The sequence below is a fragment of the Wolffia australiana genome, chromosome 7 (genome assembly GCF_029677425.1).
Source record: "Wolffia australiana isolate 7733 chromosome 7, ASM2967742v1".
Lineage (NCBI taxonomy): Eukaryota > Viridiplantae > Streptophyta > Magnoliopsida > Alismatales > Araceae > Wolffia > Wolffia australiana.
The window spans coordinates 2413539-2432987 of NC_135841.1; the positions used below are offsets into that span (position 1 = coordinate 2413539).

The 19449-nt window shown below is 44.8% G+C and overlaps 2 protein-coding genes across 3 annotated transcripts; both read left to right on the forward strand.

The window, feature by feature from the left end:
* The first annotated feature begins 1997 nt into the window (after nucleotides 1-1997).
* LOC144705121 (ubinuclein-1-like) lies at nucleotides 1998-19380 on the forward strand. Of its 2 annotated transcripts, none has more exons than XM_078577659.1 (13): nucleotides 1998-2540; nucleotides 3372-3461; nucleotides 3587-3679; nucleotides 3996-4072; nucleotides 4211-4769; nucleotides 5137-5233; nucleotides 5301-5407; nucleotides 8586-8693; nucleotides 9174-9299; nucleotides 16639-16779; nucleotides 17000-17047; nucleotides 17184-17282; nucleotides 18881-19380. In XM_078577659.1, the coding sequence occupies exons 1-13, from the start codon at nucleotides 2292-2294 to the stop codon at nucleotides 19184-19186; spliced, it is 2100 nt and encodes a 699-aa protein (XP_078433785.1). In that variant the 5' UTR covers nucleotides 1998-2291; the 3' UTR covers nucleotides 19187-19380. The 2 variants fall into 2 exon arrangements, with proteins under 2 accessions (XP_078433785.1, XP_078433787.1); XM_078577661.1 differs by having other exon boundaries at nucleotides 1999-2540; nucleotides 8607-8693.
* Nucleotides 9804-11570, forward strand: LOC144706148 (uncharacterized). Its single transcript, XM_078579050.1, has 2 exons — nucleotides 9804-10956; nucleotides 11295-11570. Exons 1-2 carry the CDS (start codon nucleotides 9822-9824, stop codon nucleotides 11321-11323), a joined length of 1164 nt encoding a protein of 387 aa, XP_078435176.1. The 5' UTR covers nucleotides 9804-9821; the 3' UTR covers nucleotides 11324-11570.
* Nucleotides 19381-19449: the final 69 nt, after the last annotated feature.

Below are 19449 nucleotides of genomic sequence, written 5' to 3' on the forward strand. Positions count from 1 at the left end.
CTACGACTGATAAAGCATATGATGAAGCTAGAGATACTTTAAAGAGAAAAGAGGCCATTCTTAACTGTAATAAAGAGTCCCGGAGATCTGATTAAAATCAAATCTCTCGACCATAACAAGGTGAATGAAATTAGACATCTTGTTGCAGCCAAGAGATCTGATTTTAATCGATCTCTCATCTGCAATAGGATTAATGGATTAATTAATGGATTCCATTAATGTTGTTCCACAATCAGGTTAGATTGCAACAAGATAAATGAAGTATCAGTTATAAGACGATTATAAGACGATTACATCAAAAAATTGAAGCATCGATTTAGAGAAAAACCATTTTAGACTAAAGGAATTGCAGGAAGGTGAAAGCTACTACTGAGGTAAATTAAACTTAGAATGAGCCATGAAAAATTGTAAGAAAAATGCATATTAAGAGCACCTGATTAAACCAAGAGAGCCTATCTATTCATCACAAATAATGCTTAGAGATCTTCAGCTGAAATACAAAAAGAAATTCATATAAATTCAGTTTGACAAGAACGGAAGGATATGTGCAGCTGAATTATCAAGACATACTTCTTTGAAAGATCTCAACCAGATCATGTTTGGAAGGTTTTATAAAGATACAAACTAGGAAAACCTGAATCATTCCCTTACCTCAACCAATATAAATGTTATAAGCTGGACGGTGTAGAGGATAGAGAGGAATATCTTTTTTATATACGTATCTTTATTCTTTTTTGCTTAATTGACACCATTTTTGTTGCATTGTATTATTCTATTTTAGAAATTTCCACCTAGCAGTATATAGCAGATAATTGAACAGCAGAATGAGATTTTGGTAGTTCAAGCCGCAAGTAAATGATCAGAGGGTCCAATGAATCAGATTAATGCCATTCGTGAAAATGGCAAAAAAAATTCATAGTCAATGTAACTTAAAAATGCCAGCAATAATCTAACCTGGTTCAATCGGCAACGGATTTCTCCCTACAGTGTACAATGCGTCGCGATGTCATTCAATCTGCCTGATTTGGCAAGTCACCGCAGCGTTTGAATGCTGAAAAAAAATTCACACAAAATCGCACATATGCACCGCGCAGGGCCAATATTCTATACATGGTGCGAAGTACTTTGGAAGTGTTCGATGTGCAGTCCGAAAAATCGAACTGGACCACACATTGCACTCCTTTCGCACTGGTGGCATGAAAGGACCGCCCTTGCCCTGACAGTATAGTTTCAGATCGTGCAGGACGTGGACGATGAACGGGACGGGATGAAGATCGTCCCGTCCGACGTGTGAATATTTCAACTTCATCCAAACCGTCCCGTCCAGGGATTTGTCCATTGAGGAAAAAAATCGTCCACGTCCCGACTTCGCCAGTTTCGTCCCGTCAGAAGAAAAATCATCCCGTCCCTCATCCCGGACGAAAAAAATCACAATTAAATGCTTAATATACTTTTCTAAGTTTTTAGGGAAATATGGAGGAGAGAGACAGCGGAGGGACATACATACAATTACTTTTGGGTGGCGTCAGTTTGATGCAAAATGTCAAGGAATTGATTAAGCGATGCCACAAGGCAAGATTTCACCCGTCAGAAGTGAATCCGACAGATTTTCGTCCATCGTCCCAGACTCCCGGACAGTACGGTTTCTTCATCTGATGATAGGAAAACCGTTCCGTCCGTTCATCCTGGGATGAGTTTCCATCCCGGTTCCATCCAATCTCGCGTGCAGGACGATTTTTTTCGTCCTAGGTCGAAAAAACCGTCCCCCCCCCGCGTCCTTGCACTATACCTGACAAGGTGACAGGCCCCCGGCGTCAACATACGACGGACGACGAACGACGGACGACGACTGATTTCGTCCGGTAATACTGGGCCGAGTTGGGCCCTGTTAAATGGGCCGTATAAATTGAGATCGTTGACGAGTCCAGGGAGTAACGGCCCCGAGCAGAATGCATTCCCAGAAAGAGGGGCAAACACGATATCAAGAAAATTACTACTAAGCTACTCGATCGAGCGCGCGGCGAGAGAGAGATTTAGAGGGAGATTGCGATTTGCGATCGAGATTGGGACGTGATTCAAATCAGTGGAGGAGAAAACTCGGTCGATTCCTCCGTTTCTGGAGCTGTCTTCGGATCTTGCGAAGAATTTTATCTCGTGTTCTTCACCGTTTGGATGCTTTCTCTCTCTTATTCGTCGCAATTAGCGGGAAATTTTGATGCCCTAGGAAGTAATTTTCGCTGTAATTTCTTCGTTTTTCGCTTGTTCCTCGTCCGCCTCCGGCTGAAGAGAGGATGGACGAGGAGAAAGGCGGCGGATCGGTCTCTGGAAGGGTGGCTTCGACGTTCACTTCTTCGCCGGCGCCTCCCGCTAATTCTCCGTCTCCAAGCCGGCGAAGAAGGTTCACAGTTGAGCTGAAATCGGGGGAGACTACGATTGTGTCGTGGAAGAGGCTTGTGAGGGAATCAAAAATAAATGGAGATCTTGCGGCGCCTTCGGGTGCTCATCCAGCTCTGGAGTCCAGAATTGCTCCTCCTGCTGCGGTGCGTACGCTTTTCAGATAATTTCAGTTTTCAGTGATTCCATGTAAGTTTGAATTGTTAGTGCAAATTCGTGAGTGCGCTGATTATGCTGATAACTTTGCTGCATTGTTTCATTCGACCATTCGCCCCAGATGTTTTTTCTCTTTATATATCGACATCCGATGAAATTATCGTTTTTTGACATCTTGATGACATGCTACTCCAGCATTTGTAATCCTTTGAAGTAATTAGAGATTTTTTGCCCAAGATTGTCGAGATTATATCATTAAACAGGATGTGATGTACAGTTGCAATCATTAAACAAAATTGTGGAGATTATATTCATGGTTTTTTCTGACGCTTTCTCCAAGGTTAAACCTAGGAATTGTGAGTTGAATCGTGTTGCAATTGTCATGTCAACGTCCGTGAAGCTTGAACCTGGTTCTCGGATACTTTTATCTTTTGGTAACCAGTAAACTCTCGGGTCGGCATGAAGGAGACTACAATGCTTGATTTTCACATCTCGTTGAAAGAAGTTTAAAGAGCACGGATAGTTTGCTAATTTTTTTTAGTACTAATGATCTCCTTGACTCTCAATTACCACGTCACCATGCAATTCAGATGGTAACTTATTTTAATATAGTGAGCTATTATACTTTTAATCATCATGACGTGTTCTTGTTTTAAGATTTATTTGTATGCTATGGATTTTTCTTTCCACGGGGTTGTTTTTGGATTACCATACAGAGCTCCTCTGATTAATGCTATCCTATTTTGGGGTTTTGCGATTTCCCTCTCCATTTTACTGATTAGTTCTCTCTTAGTCATTATACTTTATCATGCATTGCCTAGGTCCGTCCAGTGGAAGGGGAACAGAAAGATGCTCAGGCTGGTACAAATAGGTTTAGTGCAGTTATTGAGAAGATTGAACGCCTATACATGGTTTGTGACTTTCCATCTTTGCCTCTATCTTATCTTGGCTAGCTTGATTTTGTTGTCCTTTATAATATATACGGTCCGTAAACTTATCCTCTTACTTTAACTAGAAAACCCACTATTTTGTCCAGGGTAAGGAGAGCAGTGACGAAGAGGATGTCAACGATATTCCTGATGATGATCAATATGACACAGAAGATTCATTTATAGATGATTCAGAACTGGTTTGTACTCTTCCAGTCACTATTTCTTGTACAACTGTTATGTCCTATATCAGATTTTATTTTAAGTTTTTTGTTTGGGGTGATATGATTGAATTCTCGACCAGAAATATCATTATATATTTCTTAGATTTGACCTTCATTTTCCATATATCATTCATCATAGACTTCGCTGTCCCTTTCCTGTGTCATTTTTAGTATGAAATGACCATATCTTCAAACCCATCAATTGAGGCGGATTTTCTCTGTTTCAGTTATAGAAATGTTTTATTCTACTTATGCCTTTTTATAGTATCCCTAACCTATTTAATTATTCCAGAATGAATACTTTGAAGTCGAGAAGCAAAAAACAAAGCACGACGGCTTCTTTGTTAACAGAGGTGCTTTGGAAACACTGTAAGCATCTCTCTTTCTCTCTCTATCCTATTTATTCCTCAAACTGGTAGCAAAAATGTTATCATTCAATTTATTTAACCTCTATATGCGACACATAATTTACTGATTCCATAACTCATTTTTTTAAAATCTGGGAAGTGAGCCTAGCTCCTCGGTGCCTAACGTGCTCCCAAAGAAACGAAGAAGAAAAGAATCTATGAAGGACGACACATCACAGGAAATGCTGAACGCCGGAAGCATCCGTTTGAAAGCGGCAGCAAGAAGCGCCCCATTGGTGGGGCCTACTAAAATGATCAGCCCCTTCGTGGACATTGGTCACGAAAGGAAGGTCATTAAGAATAAGTTGACGTCATCCAAGAGACTGTTCAAGAAAAAACATTTTGACCCAACAATGCGAGTCGATAGTCTGACTTTTGCAAAGCTGCCAAGCAGGAATGTCTTAAGTTCCTCTCTTGATAATCAAGAAGTTACTAATCACCAATCGGGGTCAATGAGAACAATCAGCAAACCTATCAGCACAACAAATCTGACGTCAACTAGAGAGAAGGGCGGTTACCAACTACTTGAACCCCACACCAAGTTGGATAAAGACAGCGAGACTCTGGTCCGCCAGAAAATTCGTCGCACAGAAAAGAATGGTTCAGAGATGTTGCCTGATTTGAACTCTCCCAGAGACCTGTTTTCCTTGCAAAGAGTGGTAAGAGTAATTCAAACTCTTCTTTATGATTTGAATTTGAAAACAATCACGACTAAATTATTGGCTTTTCAATATTACAGAACGGAAGAAAAAGAAGAGAACAAAATATAAAGAACAAGTGAACTTGTTATTTAACTAAAATATATTTGTAAAAGATTAAGTGAATTGGTTGATTGCTTTATTGGGTTCCGTTTTATAAACTTTTTCTATAAATCAGTCTCTAATTTTGTCTGTTCACTAAATCCTTTTTAGTTAAAATTTCTAATATATTTGTTCAAGGACAAAATGGTCATTTATCTTTGACGCAAAGGAGAAGCAGACATTATATTATTATTAATTTGATTGTTTGTTTGTTGCGCCTGTTCAGAAATCACCAATTGTGAACGATGGTGCTGTAGTGATCAGGCCAAAGGGCACTACTCTAGAGCGAGCTATTCGTGATCTGGAGAAGATTGTCTCGGCATGTGAGCTCTTAATTTTTCTATAGTTATGTCCGCAAGATCCTTATTAACAATCAATGGCTTCATACAGGCAGACCAACGTGCATGGATATGCAAGATCTTGATCCCGCACTTCAAGTGAAGAAAAGGTTACCGCAGGAAATAAAGCAAAAAATCGCCAAAGTAGCTAGATTGGCAGTAAGATTTCTAACTTTTGTGATCAAGTTTAAATGGTGTGTCTGTTACAATGAACTTAATCCTATGATCCTGCTTCAAAGATGTTCTAGTCTATTTTATAATTTATAGGCATAAATTTGTTAGAAATCATCCTCCAGCTCCCTCTGGATATCCTCCTGTCGCCTTCACCTCCAGCTAGGGTTTCCAAGGAAAGAACAGAAAACACCTCTTACGATTTTTGTCATAGGGCTGGTTTAAATACCAGCTTAGTACTGTTTAAATGGCCTGGGCCCATTATCCTTAGGTCACTTATTCTCTCACGTGAGAGCATAAGTGACTTGTGCATGTGGGTCCACTTATAACATGCGGGGCCCACTTACAGATAGAAAAATAAAAAAGGAAGATAATAAGATACAAATAAGATGGCTGGCTAACAAAATTGAAAGATGTTCTACTCTCTCTCTATATATATTTATATATTTTATACACACACCCATCTCTCTCCCTCTCTCGCTGTTTGTCGATCTGCATCCATTTTTCTGACATCGGTGTGTTGTGTGTCCTTTCCAACATTCTTGACTTGAGTTTATACGCTACTCCTGTGTCATGAAAATGGAAGAAAGAAAGACCACCTAGGCTGTATTTTTTTATTATTGGCAAATGACGGTGCTGGGTGAAACTGGCTGGGGCCATGTCCGCAACCCTGCTCTCCCCCAGGGGGTGTTTTATATATAAAAAGATTAGTGTTTTACAAAGTTTTTAGGCATGGTATGAGCCTAAATACCCCACACTACTTATAGACCTCACTCATCCTTGCCAAAGATTAAAGGAATTGCATTACAAGCGGCCTTACCTTGGCATTTTGATGTCACAGATAGTGGTCTGACCGAAGTTCGGTCAGACCGCACATCGAACCGGACCGAAGACCATTACTCTCTCTCTCACCTGCTCCCTCTCCCTCTGTTCTCTCTCCCATTCTCTCTCCCTCTCTCTTTCGTCCTCTCTCCCTCTCTCCCGCTCGTTCTCTCTTTGCCTGCGTGTTCTCTCTCCCTCTATCTCTCTCTCTCGTTCTCTCGTTGTCTCTCCCGCTCGTTCTCTCTCACTCTCTCCCGTTCGTTCTCTCTCACTCTCTTTCTCTCCCTCTGTTCCGGTTTCACTCTCCCTCTCTCCCTCCCTTTCGCCCTCTGTCCCGTTCTCACTCTCTCCCTCTCGTTTTCTTTCCCTCTATTCGTCTCCCTATCTCATTCTCTCCCCCTTTTTCTCTCGCCCTCTTTCCCGTTCTCCTTCCTCTCTTCCTCACTCTTTCACCCGCTCTTCCTCTCTCTCTCTCTCCCTCCCTCTCTCTCTCTCTCCCTTTCTCTTCCGGTCTTACTCTCTCTCTCATTTGCTCTCCATCCTGCGATCCCTCTTTCCATTGCTCCCGTTCTCATTCTCTTCCACTCATTTTGTTTCTCTCTATCCCTCTCTCTATCTCGTTCTCCCCCCCTCTCTCTCACCTTCTCTTCCGATCTCCCTCTCCTCTCTCTATCTCGTTCTCTCCCCCTCTCTCTCACCTTCTCTTCCGATCTCCCTCTCCTCCTCTCTCTATCTCGTTCTCTCCCCCTCTCTCTCACCTTCTCTTCTGATCTCCCTCTCCTCCTCTCTCTATCTCGTTCTCCCCCTCTCTCTCACCCTCTCTCCTGATCTCCCTCTCCACCTCTCTCTATCTCGTTCTCTCCCTCTCTCTCTCCCCCTCTCTCCCGCTATCCCCCCCTCTCTCTCTCACTCTCTCACTCCGCTCTCCCTCTCTCTCAAGGCCATCTCTCTCTCGCACTCTCTTCCTCTCTCCCTCTCTCTCTCACCCTCTCTCCTGCTCTCCCTCTCCTCTCTCTCAAGGTTCATCCTCTCTCCCTCTCTCCCCTTCTCTCTCAAACTCTCTCCTGCTCTCCCTCTCTTCCTCTCTCCCTCTCTCTCAAGTCCTCTCATTCTTTCTCCCACTCACTGTCACCCCCTCCCTCTCCCTCTCTCTGTCACCCTCTCTCCTGCTCTCTCCCTCTCTCATTCTCTCACACACTCTCTCCCTCTCACAATCTCTCTCTATTGAACTCCCTCCCTCTCGCCTGCTCCCTCTCCCTCTCTCCCACTTACTTCCCTCTCAGGCTCTCCCCCTCTCGTTCCCCCTCTCTCCATCTCTCACTCTCTTCCTCTTTCTCTCTTGTACTCTCCTTCTTACCTGCTCCCTCTCTCCCTCTCTCCCTCTCACACTCTCTCTCTCGCTCTTCCTTTGGTATTCTCTCTGCCGTTACACTATTTCAGTGTCACTCTCTCCCTCTCTCATTCTCACTCTTTCACTATCCCCTCTCACTCTCTCATCATTCAACACTGCTTCAGCACCAGAGATGACTTTAGATGCAGCAAGAAGACCAAGTCAACTTAACATTGACTAGTCAGCATGACCGACCGAAGACCAGACCAGACCAAGCCCGGACCGAGACTGGACCGAACTTCAGGTCTAGGTTTAGGTTTTCGGTAAAACCCGACCGAGACCGGTTCGTGTCCTTCCCTAGTCACGGAGCTGACCTCGTAAATGCCGATCCCTATTTGACCTCGTACATGCTGGTGGAGGGAGAGGCTGGCCGAGGCCCTATTTGACCAACACAATACTATCTTTTGTAATCTCTCTATCTTTAGGAACCTGCTAAATTAATTGACGACCTGCATTTTTCCAAATATCTCTGTTATGCCATAAAGATTCCGTTCGGATCGCCAACTCTATTAATGGGGGTATTTAGTTTTTTTATCATTAAGAGCAATGCCCCTTTAAACACATGTTATCCTTCCCAAAGGAGAGTAGTGAAAAAGTAGTCAGATTGGTGGGGAGATCTGCCCAGAGAGGGTTCAGGTTCCATTGGGGCTAATATATATTCTTACTTCTACCTCTCTCTCTCTCTCTCTCTCCCCCCCCCCTCTCTCTCTCTATCTATCTATCTGTACCCTTCCAAGATCGTCCTCAATGGAGACCTAACTGGAGTTGAAAGAAATTGCTTGTATTTGACATGTAAATCTCTAATTATCAGTACAACGTAGATACTCAAGAAAATATTTTTATAATTTCGTTTTTTTCTGTGTATTTCTTTGTTAAGTTATTAGTTTTAATGTCCGAATGATTCTCAGTTTGTAATGAGATTTCTATTTGGAGAGGTTATGAGTTTTACTTCAGCTTGTGCCTTCGGGTGTACAGGCCAGCCAAGGAAAAGTAAAAGAAGATGATCTGCTTGACCGTCTTATGAGCATCGTTGGGCACCTCGTTCAGCGAAAAACATTGAAGGTATTACCTCGTTCACGAATATATTGGACTCTTATCCTGCATTTTTTAGACTTGGTATATGGTTTAAGGTCCATACTTGAGAAATATAAAATAATCCCCAGATTTTATTCCTTTTGTTCAGTAATTTGCAATTATGGGTGGTGGATGTGGTATGGTTTAATGCTTTTAGAACTTTTATCTAGAGTGCAATATTACTTGATTTATAAATGGTGTCATACGTGGCATGTCATTATTTTGTCTTTCGACTTTCTGAGGCAGAAACCGCTGACCTGAATCATTGACAATGAGCCTTAGTTTTCAAGTGCACTTACGATGTACCCCTTGTTTAAGTTAGAATTAACTCTCATAAGGTGTTCGTCTTTATCTGGCAACTTATGTGATATTTTAAAATTTTGAAATGAGTTTTTACTATTCTTCTGTTAATTTTGATGTCATCTAGTTCGGTCACAGAAATGATTCTTAATTTAATATTTTGGTCAGAGGAACTTGAAGGAAATGGTTGAACGGGGGCTTTCAGCAAAACAGGAAAAAAGTGACAGATTCCAACAAATAAAAAAGGAAGTCACTGAGATGATAAAAGCACGCGTCACACATTCAAAAGCAAAGGTTCTTATTGTTGACATTATTGTCTCCTTTCCTTTTTTATTTTCTTCTTTCTATTATTAGCTCCTTTCTATTATTAGCCCATTAAGGGCCCTTTCTATTATTAGCCCATTAGGGCTCCCTATAAAACCCCTTGTAATCTCTTTGTTTGTGTATCAAGAATTGTTCTTTCTTCTTGTCTTCATGGTATCATAGTCCTAACCCTAACCCTAATCCGGGTTCCTGGGCTCGACCGTAGCCCGATCTCTGGCGTTTCTACATTCGCCACGATCTTGAGCTCCTTCTCCTTCCGGTTGGCTACCTGCTCCTGGCGGCGCAGCTTCTTTCCGGCCACATTTCCGGCTTCCCGCACCGCGCTCCCTCCTCGCCTGCGCTTCTCTCTCGGCAGCGTCGCTTCCTCTCGACCGCGCTCTCCTCGGTCGCGTCGCGCTCCCTCCTCGACTCTTCAGCCGCGCACGCAGCCAATAGCCGCGGGCGTTCCTGCAGCCGTGTGCTCCTCGTGCGACACTTCATTCTGTGATCAAGATGACGGAGCCTGTATCGGTTTCCGGTGTGACGCCAGAATCGACGCCAGCATCGACGCCACCCAGTGTGGGTCAAACGTCAAATGCTTCGGAGGCACCTCTTGAGTCGGGGAATTGGTCGGCTTCACCTGGACCGTTTTCTCTGCCTCGGATGCCTCCAGATGGGATGTTCACCGGCTTTAACCTTCTTCAGTGGCAGCAATATGTCCAGATTACTCTCAAGGGACGACTGATGCGTCATTTACTTGAAGAAGGGCCTTCCAAGACAGACTCCAAGTACTATGACTGGCTAGACGTTGAAGGGGTGGTCCATCGATGGCTTTTGGATAGTATTTCACCGAGTATCAAGGGTGAATTTCTGTCTCTTGAGTCTGCCCGGGCCGTGTGGGAAGCGGCCCTTGACAGCCACTCCAAGAAAAATAATATTGCCACACTGTATGAGCTAGTGCATCGGGCCGCCAATCTGCGTCAAGGAGACAGGACGATCATGGAGTACAGCACAGAACTCATTTCTCTGTGGAATGAGATTGATCACTACATGCCTCCGGACCCTCACTCGGTGGATCGCAAGTACACTCTTCAACTTCGGGTTTTTCAGTTCCTTATAGGACTTAACCCGGAATATGAAGCGGTACGGGCTCAGCTTATACACCGGGAGAAAGAGCTTTCCTTCAAGGATGCGCTTCGCAGCGCGAGAATTGAAGAATCTCGCTTTCAGCAGTCCCAGACCCCGGCTTCTGCACTTGTAGCACATTCGTCTTCCTCCACGCGCTCCTCGGTGACGACCACATCGACTGGAGCAGGAGCTTCGTCTCGTGGTCCATCTACTCGGACTGAGGAATCCTCCAAAGGTGATCCTTCCCTTTTCTGCAATTACTGCAAAAAGCGGGGTCACTCCAAGGAGACGTGCTTTAAGCTTCAACGGAAGCGAACACAACAGAGCAATCTCGCTACGGTTGCACCTTCTGTCAACCAAGTACCGATGCCTGGTCAAGTGCCTCTGTCCTATGGTCTTCTTCCAACTGGAGCGTCTTCGGCGAGTGCTTCTCTTCCCGGCTTTACACCTGAAGAAGTGGAACGTCTTCGGCGATTGCTTGACCCTCCAGTCGTGGGCTCGTGCTCTCTAGCTAACGCGGGTATGTCCACCATGCCTTCTCCTCCTCCTTCGCCATCGTTGTCGTCATCATCATCCACTTGGCTTCTTGACTCTGGTGCCACTACCCACATGACACCCAATCCTAGAGCTTTTGTGACCTATGAACCCGTTTTCGGCTCCTCCAAAGTTAAAACAGCTTCCGGTGATCTTCTCACTGTGGCTGGGATTGGTCGTGTGTCTCTCTCTCCTTCGATGAACCTCACTAAAGTCCTTCATGTTCCACGGCTTGCTCATCATCTTCTTTCTTTATCCTGCCTTGTTCGTGATCTGAACCAAGATCTTACATTCACTCCTAATACCTGTTTTTATCGTGATAAGGTGTCGGGGAGGACGATTTCCATTGCTGAGGAGCATGAGGGTCTCTATCTTGTTCGATCTCCCTTGTCTATCCTCGCTGTTGCTGCCGCTGCAGTTCCCCTTTCGGCGTCTCATGAGCGTTTGTGGCTTCTCCATCGACGCCTTGGCCATCCATCCTTTGCTACTCTTTATCATTAATTTCCAAAACTTTTCCAAGGCCACTCTGTGGACCGCTTTGTTTGTGATGCTTGTCGAATTGCTAAACATCATCGTACTACGTATCCTATTTCTTCTTCCCATTTGACGACTCCTTTTGCTCTTGTTCACACCGACGTGTGGGGACCCTCCCCTGTTCATAGCACGTCCGGTGCTCGGTGGTTATGTATATTCATTGATGACGCTACTCGTTTCACGTGGGCCTATCTCTTGAAAAATAAATCAGAGATCTCCTTGTTATTCCTCAGTTCTACTCTCTCATTCAAACTCAATTCTGCACTTCTATTCGCCCGCTCCGACAATGCCCGAGACTATGTCAATTCCACGTTAAGTACTTTCTTCCAAGAAAAAGGCATCATCCATGAAACCACATGTCCTTACACCCCCCAGCAAAATGGAGTTGCAGAACGAAAATTTCGTCACATTTTTGAAATGGCTCGGAGCCTCTTATTTCACATGCATGTGCCAAAGTATTTTTGGGCTGAAGCTGTCCTAACTGCCATTCATCTTCTCAACCGTCTTCCGTCTCGCGTACTTAACTACTCTACTCCCATTGATTGTCTCCAGCATTCCTTCCCCAACATTTCTCTCCGAACCTATCTTACCCCTCGTGTCTTTGGGTGCATTTGCTTTGCTCCTAACCACCATCTTGGTCGTGACAAGCTTGATCCTCGGGCCATCCAATGTGTCTTCGTCGGCTATGCTTCTACTCAAAAGGGTTATCGATGTTATCATCCACCCTCTCGTCGATTTATTGTCACCAAGGATGCTACCTTTGACGAATTCACTCCGTATTACCCCTCTTCTTCTCCACCTTCTCCTTCTTTACCACCTCAATCAGATCCCCTTGAATTTCTTATTCTTCCTAACTCATCTCCTCTCACCTGTCCCAAGTCCTTCCTTGCCTGTTCCTCTCGAAGAGCCTCCATCTGATATTCCCATGAACACCTTGTCCTCTGATCCTCTGCCTGCACCAATCCCAAATCCACCTGTCCTTACTAAAGATCCATCCTCTGCTTCATCGAACCCTCCTGCAGAGTCCCCATCGGATCCCTCTATCCCACTATGTTGTGCCCCTTTACCTATACGCCGTTGCCCGCCAGAAAAACGCTATGGTATCACTCTTGCTCGTCGCAAGCCTCGTGTTCCTCCTACCCCTGAAGTTCCCTCATCCTCCTCATTCACTCCTCTTGAAAATCCTTCATTAGCTCTTGTGTCTTGCCCTCATCCTTCTCCATTGTATCCATTAGCCGCATCCATCTCATCTCATCGTCTTTCCCCATCCTACCACGCTCTTCTCACCTCCCTTGACACTATCTCCCTTCCAAAGACGGTGGACGTAGCCCTCTCTCTTCCTCATTGGCGTCGGGCAATGGAGGAGGAGCTACAAGCACTTGCCCTAAATGACACATGGGATCTGGTTCCACTACCGCTGGGCAAGCACTTGGTTGGCAGTCGTTGGGTTTATGCTGTAAAGCACAATTCCGACGGCTCTATTGAAAGGCACAAGGCACGTGTTGTGGCGCAAGGGTTCACCCAACAGTATGGCATTGATTATCAGGAAACGTTTGCCCTGGTGGCCAAGATGAACGCTGTGCGGATTCTCTTGGCTCTTGCCACGATCGGGCTGGATATTGCAGCAATATGATGTCAAGAATGCTTTTCTTCATGGTGATTTGACTGAGGAGATCTATATGGCCTTACCTCCTGGATATGCCTCCTTAGTGCCGTCTACTCCGAGTTCAGTTGTTTGTCGCCTGAAGAAAGCGCTGTACGGTTTGAAGCAATCTCCTCGTGCTTGGTTTGGCCGTTTCACCATGGCCATGAAGAACCGGGGATACCGTCAGTGTAATGGAGATCACACGCTTTTCTACCGTCATTCCACGTCCGGGGGAGTGGCTATTCTTCGTGGTACGTGGATGACATTATCATCACGGGTGATGATACGGAGTCCATTACTCAGCTGGCTATGTATCTGTCGTCGGACTTTGCCATACGTCATCTTGGCCCATTACGATATTTTCTTGGTATTGAGGTGGCTTATTCTTCGAGTGGGATTTTCATCTGTCAGCGGAAATATACAGTGGATCTTCTTTGCGAGCTGGGAAAGGAAGACTCCAAGCCTATTTCGACACTGATTGATGTGAGTCATCGACTTGGTGCGGATGAGAATGAAAATCCGGCTGAGCCCGGACAATATCGAAGACTTGTGGGCAAACTGCTCTATCTCACCCACACCCGTCCCGACATTGCATATACAGTGGGTGTTCTAAGTCAGTTTATGCAGAACCCTCGAATGAGTCATCTTCATGCTGCCCATCGCCTCCTCCGTTTCTTGAAGGGCACCATTGGCCGTGGATTAATGTTTCGTCGTCACAGTGGTCTGCGTCTAGAAGTCTACACTGATGCCGATTATGCAGGATCTGTGGTTGATCGTCCGTTGACCTCTGGGTACTGCACCTTCTTGGGAGGCAATCTTATTACTTGGAGGAGTAAGAAACAGAAAGTGGTCTCTCGATCAAGTGCTGAAGCGGAGTTCCGTGCCCTTGCGCATGGTCTTTGTGAAGCACTTTGGATTACCCAACTGCTTCGTGAACTAAGGTGTCCGGTTTCTTCCCCTGTTCAACTGTTCTGTGACAACAAATCGGCTATCAGCATTGCTCATGATCCCGTCCAGCATGATCGTACAAAACACATTGAGATCCATCGACATTTCATTAAAGAGAAGCTTGAGTCGGGAAATTTCTGCATGCCATATGTTCCGTCAGCTGAACAGCTTGCAGACATCTTCACCAAAGGGCTTCATGCCCCTCGGTTTGAGGAGCTCTGTTCCAAGCTGGGTGTGGAAAACATCCACGCTCCAGCTTGAGGGGGAGTGTTGACATTATTGTCTCCTTTCCTTTTTTCTTTTCTTCTTTCTATTATTAGCTCCTTTCTATTATTAGCCCATTAAGGGCCCTTTCTATTATTAGCCCATTAGGGCTCCCTATAAAACCCCTTGTAATCTCTTTGTTTGTGTATCAAGAATTGTTCTTTCTTCTTGTCTTCACTTATCTTTCCCACTGCTTATTCAAGAATCATTTCTCAATTGTAGATATCGTTCAACATTCTATTGAGAAGAATCTATTTGTCGAGGGGCTCGCCCTCAAGACAAGTCGGCCCGTCTCACCTCATGAACCTTTAGAGCCCTATACAGTCTCTGTACCATGAACCTTCCCCTAAAATCTCCGTAGCGGCGGAGATTCTTGATGTCAGGTTCCTTTCCTTGGTCCAGATTGCGGCTTCACGCGGGTATATCTGAATACAATCTGAGTCGAAGTCTCTGTCTTCTTCTGGCCCTTTAAAAGGACCATTGAGCTAGTTGCACTGAATGAGAGCCACAGACAGGTTGAGCTTTGGCTTCGTGTTTGAGTCAACGCCAGCCAGCCATTCGAGGTAGCTGCAGGCACACCACAATTTATGGTTGAAATCTGCCAAGATAGATTCAGACAGTACAAGAAGACGGTCCTCTGGATTTAACGTGGTATCTGTGCCGCGGTATGAACCTTGATCTAGGTTTGTATCGGAAGGAGTAGAGGACGAGGGGAGGTAGGAATTCCCGGGGTGGAGAGGTGAAACAAGAAGGGTAGGGGAGAAGGCCGAGTAGGGGAGGTAGAGATCGACCGGGGGACGAGCCGTCTGAAGACGCGGTGAAGCAGAGACGATCACTAGGACTGGGATTGTAGAGGGAGACGAAGCTTGGATGTAAGAAGAGACGAGAGGGGGAGAGAGGACCAACATTCACTTAAGAGAATAACCGTCTGTCTGCCCTCCTCCAAGGAGGGCTGTGCTATTTAAAGGGAACATAGAGGGAAAGGAAACATAGCGAAATGACGATAATGCCCTTCACGCAGCTGGGGGATCTTATCATGCCGGCATCAATGTCAACCTCTGAGATGCCATTGGTCTCTACGTTTTGGCAAAATTACTGCGAGTGCGTCAGAATTGTGAGTGAGTTCAGTTGCCATTTCTTTGACAAACTTGAGCAGATAAACTCCCTGTGACACGATCTTGCTAAGGAACAATGACAGAAGGGCCAGAGGAAGACAAAGCTGTCAACTCTGATTGTAGTCAAATATATCAGCTTGAAGCTGCTATCTGGAACAGGGGAAGGAACTTGGCATCTAGAATCTCAGTTGCTATGGCTCTGACCCCTCCATCTGCATAAGTGGCTTACAGCTGGTGCATAGCTTTAAATTCAAATGGTTCCAGACCGATCACCACATTGGCGGGGGACAAATCCAGGGATATGCAGCCAAAGTGGCCTGCTGAATCATTAACATTTTGATCACATCCTCACATTTAGATCATCACGACTGTCTCTTGCGTTCAATGTCAACAATCATGCTGACAACTAGATAACGGCGAAGACACATAAGTCATCAGGATTTCAAGAGCCATCATTGTCATAGTTATCATCATGGTTGTCTTCATGATTCTTCCACTTTAAGGGTGATGATGAATGTTCATCCATTTGTGGAAGAAGGGGGTTTTAGAGTAGAGTTTCACGTCAACTAGAATGATGACGAGTGAACGATGATAATGACGAATGACTCTCGTCATTTTTCATCCGGTTTCCAGCACTCATGTGGTCACCGTCATCGTCATTTGTAATCGTCGGCCAACCCTGTCCCTGCAGCCTGTGGAGAGAAAAGGGAACCATTGTAAAGTTGGATCCCGTGTCTGGTTTTTGAAGTTAGATAAACTGTTTTGTAGGTTTTACTAGTCTGATTAGTATTAGCTCCCTTTTTCCCTAAACTACGACCAAAAAGTAATCAACCCACTTATTTATCAGCATTTGAATTGGGAGCAGATGCGTTGAACGTGCTTAATCGAGGAATATTACATTATTAAAAGTGGGCTGCATTGTTCTTTAGAGAATAATTTTGTTGAATCAATTTGGAAAAGGCTTCGATCCCCAAAACAAAAGCTTTTAATCTTATTTAAACGTGAGGGAAGAAAGTTCGATTGTTTTCGAATTCCTGCAGCAGAGAAGATATTCCTGAAAAGGGTGCAGCCGAGGATCAGTTTTTCTTTTGTTTTACTTATTCTTATTCTGTCTTTTGTATTTTTTGGACGATAAAACACAACAATTTTCCACACTCTACAGATTCCAGAGCAACAAGATAGTTTCTCAGACGATTTCCAAGAGTCTATCGGTGATGAAGAGAGAAAGGCACCCAAACCAAGAAGCAGCATGGATGATGCAATCGAAGACAGAATCTGCGACCTTTATGAACTCTATGTAGAGGTGACTGCATATTCCTCATAATTATCCACATCAAAACATCCAATTAGCCGTTTAAAAATGAGTAAAATATTAAAAAGGCAAAATATCAGTATGAACTGTTACTTTTTCAATTCAGCTAGATAATTGATCGCCCAATTTCTTACTTTTTTTTTTTGAAAATTCCAATTTCTTACTTTTACCAGACCAAGATACAGATGATATTTATTTTATTCCATTTTAGGGAATGGACGAGGATAAAGGTCCCCAGATGCGCAAGCTGTACGTAGAGGTAGTATCTCGTCTTCTTGTCTTGTGAATCTATTGGAATTTATTCTTTGTATGCAGCGTTCTTTACCTTGGCTTTTGAATTCTTAAATCCAACTTGTTCAGAGTTTTATTTCCATTTATTTATTATGATTATGCAGCTTGCGGAGCTATGGCCCAATGGTTATATGGACAATGTGGGGATCAAAGATGCGATTTATAGAGCAAAGGAGAGAAGGAAAACTCTTCACAGGCAGCAGGTTTTGTCTCATTTAATTCATCGTCTTGATTTAATTATGTGATCGGATGGAGTTTTCTGTTTGCGCGATTTAATACCGTAAGACGTTCAATTTGCGTTTGTCCCTTTGAATGTATTTTACTTGGGAAATTTGTTTTGTTGCTTTCTTAACTAGTATTTATGCAATTTATAAGGTGAGTTCTTTGGGATAGGGTTGCAGATCTTATTGGAAATTCTTGCCGGTTATCTTTGTACCCATCTCTCTCTCTCTCAATCATTCTCATTCTTCCCTCTCTGATCTCTCTACCTCTATCCGCATTCTCTCTCTTCCTCTATCTGCCAGTCACTCTCCTTCTTGATCTCTTTCTCTCTCTTCCCTCACTGATATATCTACGGCTCTTCTTTTTCTCACTTTTCCGCAAGCCAGTTTCTCTGTCCATCTCTTTCTCACTCTTCCCTCACTGATCTTTCTACGTCTCTCCTCTTTCTCACTCTTGCTTTCTGCCATTCACTCACTCTGTCGATCTCTTTCTCACTCTTCATCTTTACTCCTATCACACTCTCTCTATCTGTACATCTTTTCCTCAGCATTCCGTCTCCTTACTCTTCGTCTTTGTACCAATCTCTCTCTCTCTCTCTGCATCTATTGCTCAGCATTCCACTTTGAACCAACCACTGTCTCCATCTCTTTCTCACTCTTCCTTTCTCTCTGCCTATCGCTTTCTCGTTCTTTGTCTTCGAACTGATCACGCTCTCTCTCTCTCTCTGTCCTTTAATTCCTCAGCCTTCAACTTTAGACTGATCACCCCTACCAATGCAAAAGAATTGAGTTTGGTATCATCCAGCATGCACCATTTGGTGATTGATTGAGCAAGTGGGCCTATGCCCCTTACAAACAGAATGATCCACTGTCTCCATCACTTTCTCACTCTTCCTCTCTTTCTCTCTGCCCATCTCTTTCTAACTCTTCCTCTCTCTCTCTCTGCCCATCTCCCTCTCACTCTTCCTCTCTTTCTCTCTTCCTCTCTCTCTCTCTCTGCCCATCTCCCTCTCACTCTTCCTCTCTTTCTCTCTTCCTCTCTCTCTCTCTGCCCATCTCTTTCTCTCCCTCCCTCTCTCTCTGCCCATCTCTTTCTCACTCTTCTTCTCTCTCTCTCTGCCCATCTCTTTCTCACTCTTCCTCGCTCTCTCCGCCCCTCTTTCTCACTCTCCCTCTCTCGCTCTGCCCATCTCTTTCTCACTCTTCCTCTCTCTCTCTCTGCCCATCTCTTTCTCACTCTTCCTCTCTCTCTGCCCTTCTCTTCCTCACTCTCTCCGCCCATCTCTTTCTCACTCTCCCTCTCTCTCTCTGCCCATCTCTTTCTCACTCTTCCTCGCTCTCTCCGCCCATCTCTTTCTCTCTCTCCCTCTCTCTCTGTGCCCATCTCTTTCTCACTCTTCATCTTTGTACTGATCCCACTCTCTCTCTGTCCATCTATTCCTCTCCCTTCCATTCAGGACGAATCTATCTGTCTCCATCTCTTTCTCACTCTTCCCCTCTCTCTCTCTCTTCCTCTACAGATCATTCATCTTCCATCTTTCTCACTCTTCCTCGGACTGACACCTGGTTGATTTCTCCAGTTTAGGGCGGAGGAGAGGACGAAGAGGAAGAAGCTGGCGGTGTCGACAGCCACAGCCACGGCCGCGTTCAACCTTGACCCCGCCGCCCAGCAACTCCTTGCGGACCCCACCGAGCAGCCACTCCTGTTGACCGGCAAGGCGCTAGCTCTGCCCTTGGTCAACGGAAGTCAAACCCTCCCGCAAAACGGCAACCCTCTGGCTGCCAAGCCCGACGCCGCCGCACTTTTCAAGAAGAAACTTAAGAGAAAGCTTGCTCAGGAGGCTGCTGACAAAGTCAACGCTTCCGGGCCCAGCTTGGCGCCCTAACTTGGTCAGCCCACCAAGTGGGCCCGACCATTCTCTCTCTAGATCTCCACGCCTCGTGCCCCAGCCCTTCAGTTGGTGGCGAGGATGGGTCTGTTTGTAAATACCGGATGCTCGTAACTGACGGCTAACCACGAGTTATTTTGTCACCCCCTATTTTTAAAAAATTACCATGACTAATATTGGATTATAACTAACTTTCGTAAAAGAAACCTTTAATTAGGAACTCTATTTGGACTAGGACAAGTAGGGAATGACGGTTTTGG

Bases quoted from the DNA above. Each gene is read 5' to 3' on its own strand.
- LOC144705121 (XM_078577659.1), top strand. From the start codon at position 2,292: ATGGACGAGGAGAAAGGCGGCGGATCGGTCTCTGGAAGGGTGGCTTCG. The intron at 4,073-4,210 runs GTAAGCATCTCT...AAATCTGGGAAG, and splicing joins AGAGGTGCTTTGGAAACACT to TGAGCCTAGCTCCTCGGTGC. The intron at 8,694-9,173 runs GTATTACCTCGT...TATTTTGGTCAG, and splicing joins TTCAGCGAAAAACATTGAAG to AGGAACTTGAAGGAAATGGT.
- LOC144706148 (XM_078579050.1), top strand. From the start codon at position 9,822: ATGACGGAGCCTGTATCGGTTTCCGGTGTGACGCCAGAATCGACGCCA. The intron at 10,957-11,294 runs GTATGTCCACCA...TATCGTGATAAG, and splicing joins GTGCTCTCTAGCTAACGCGG to GTGTCGGGGAGGACGATTTC.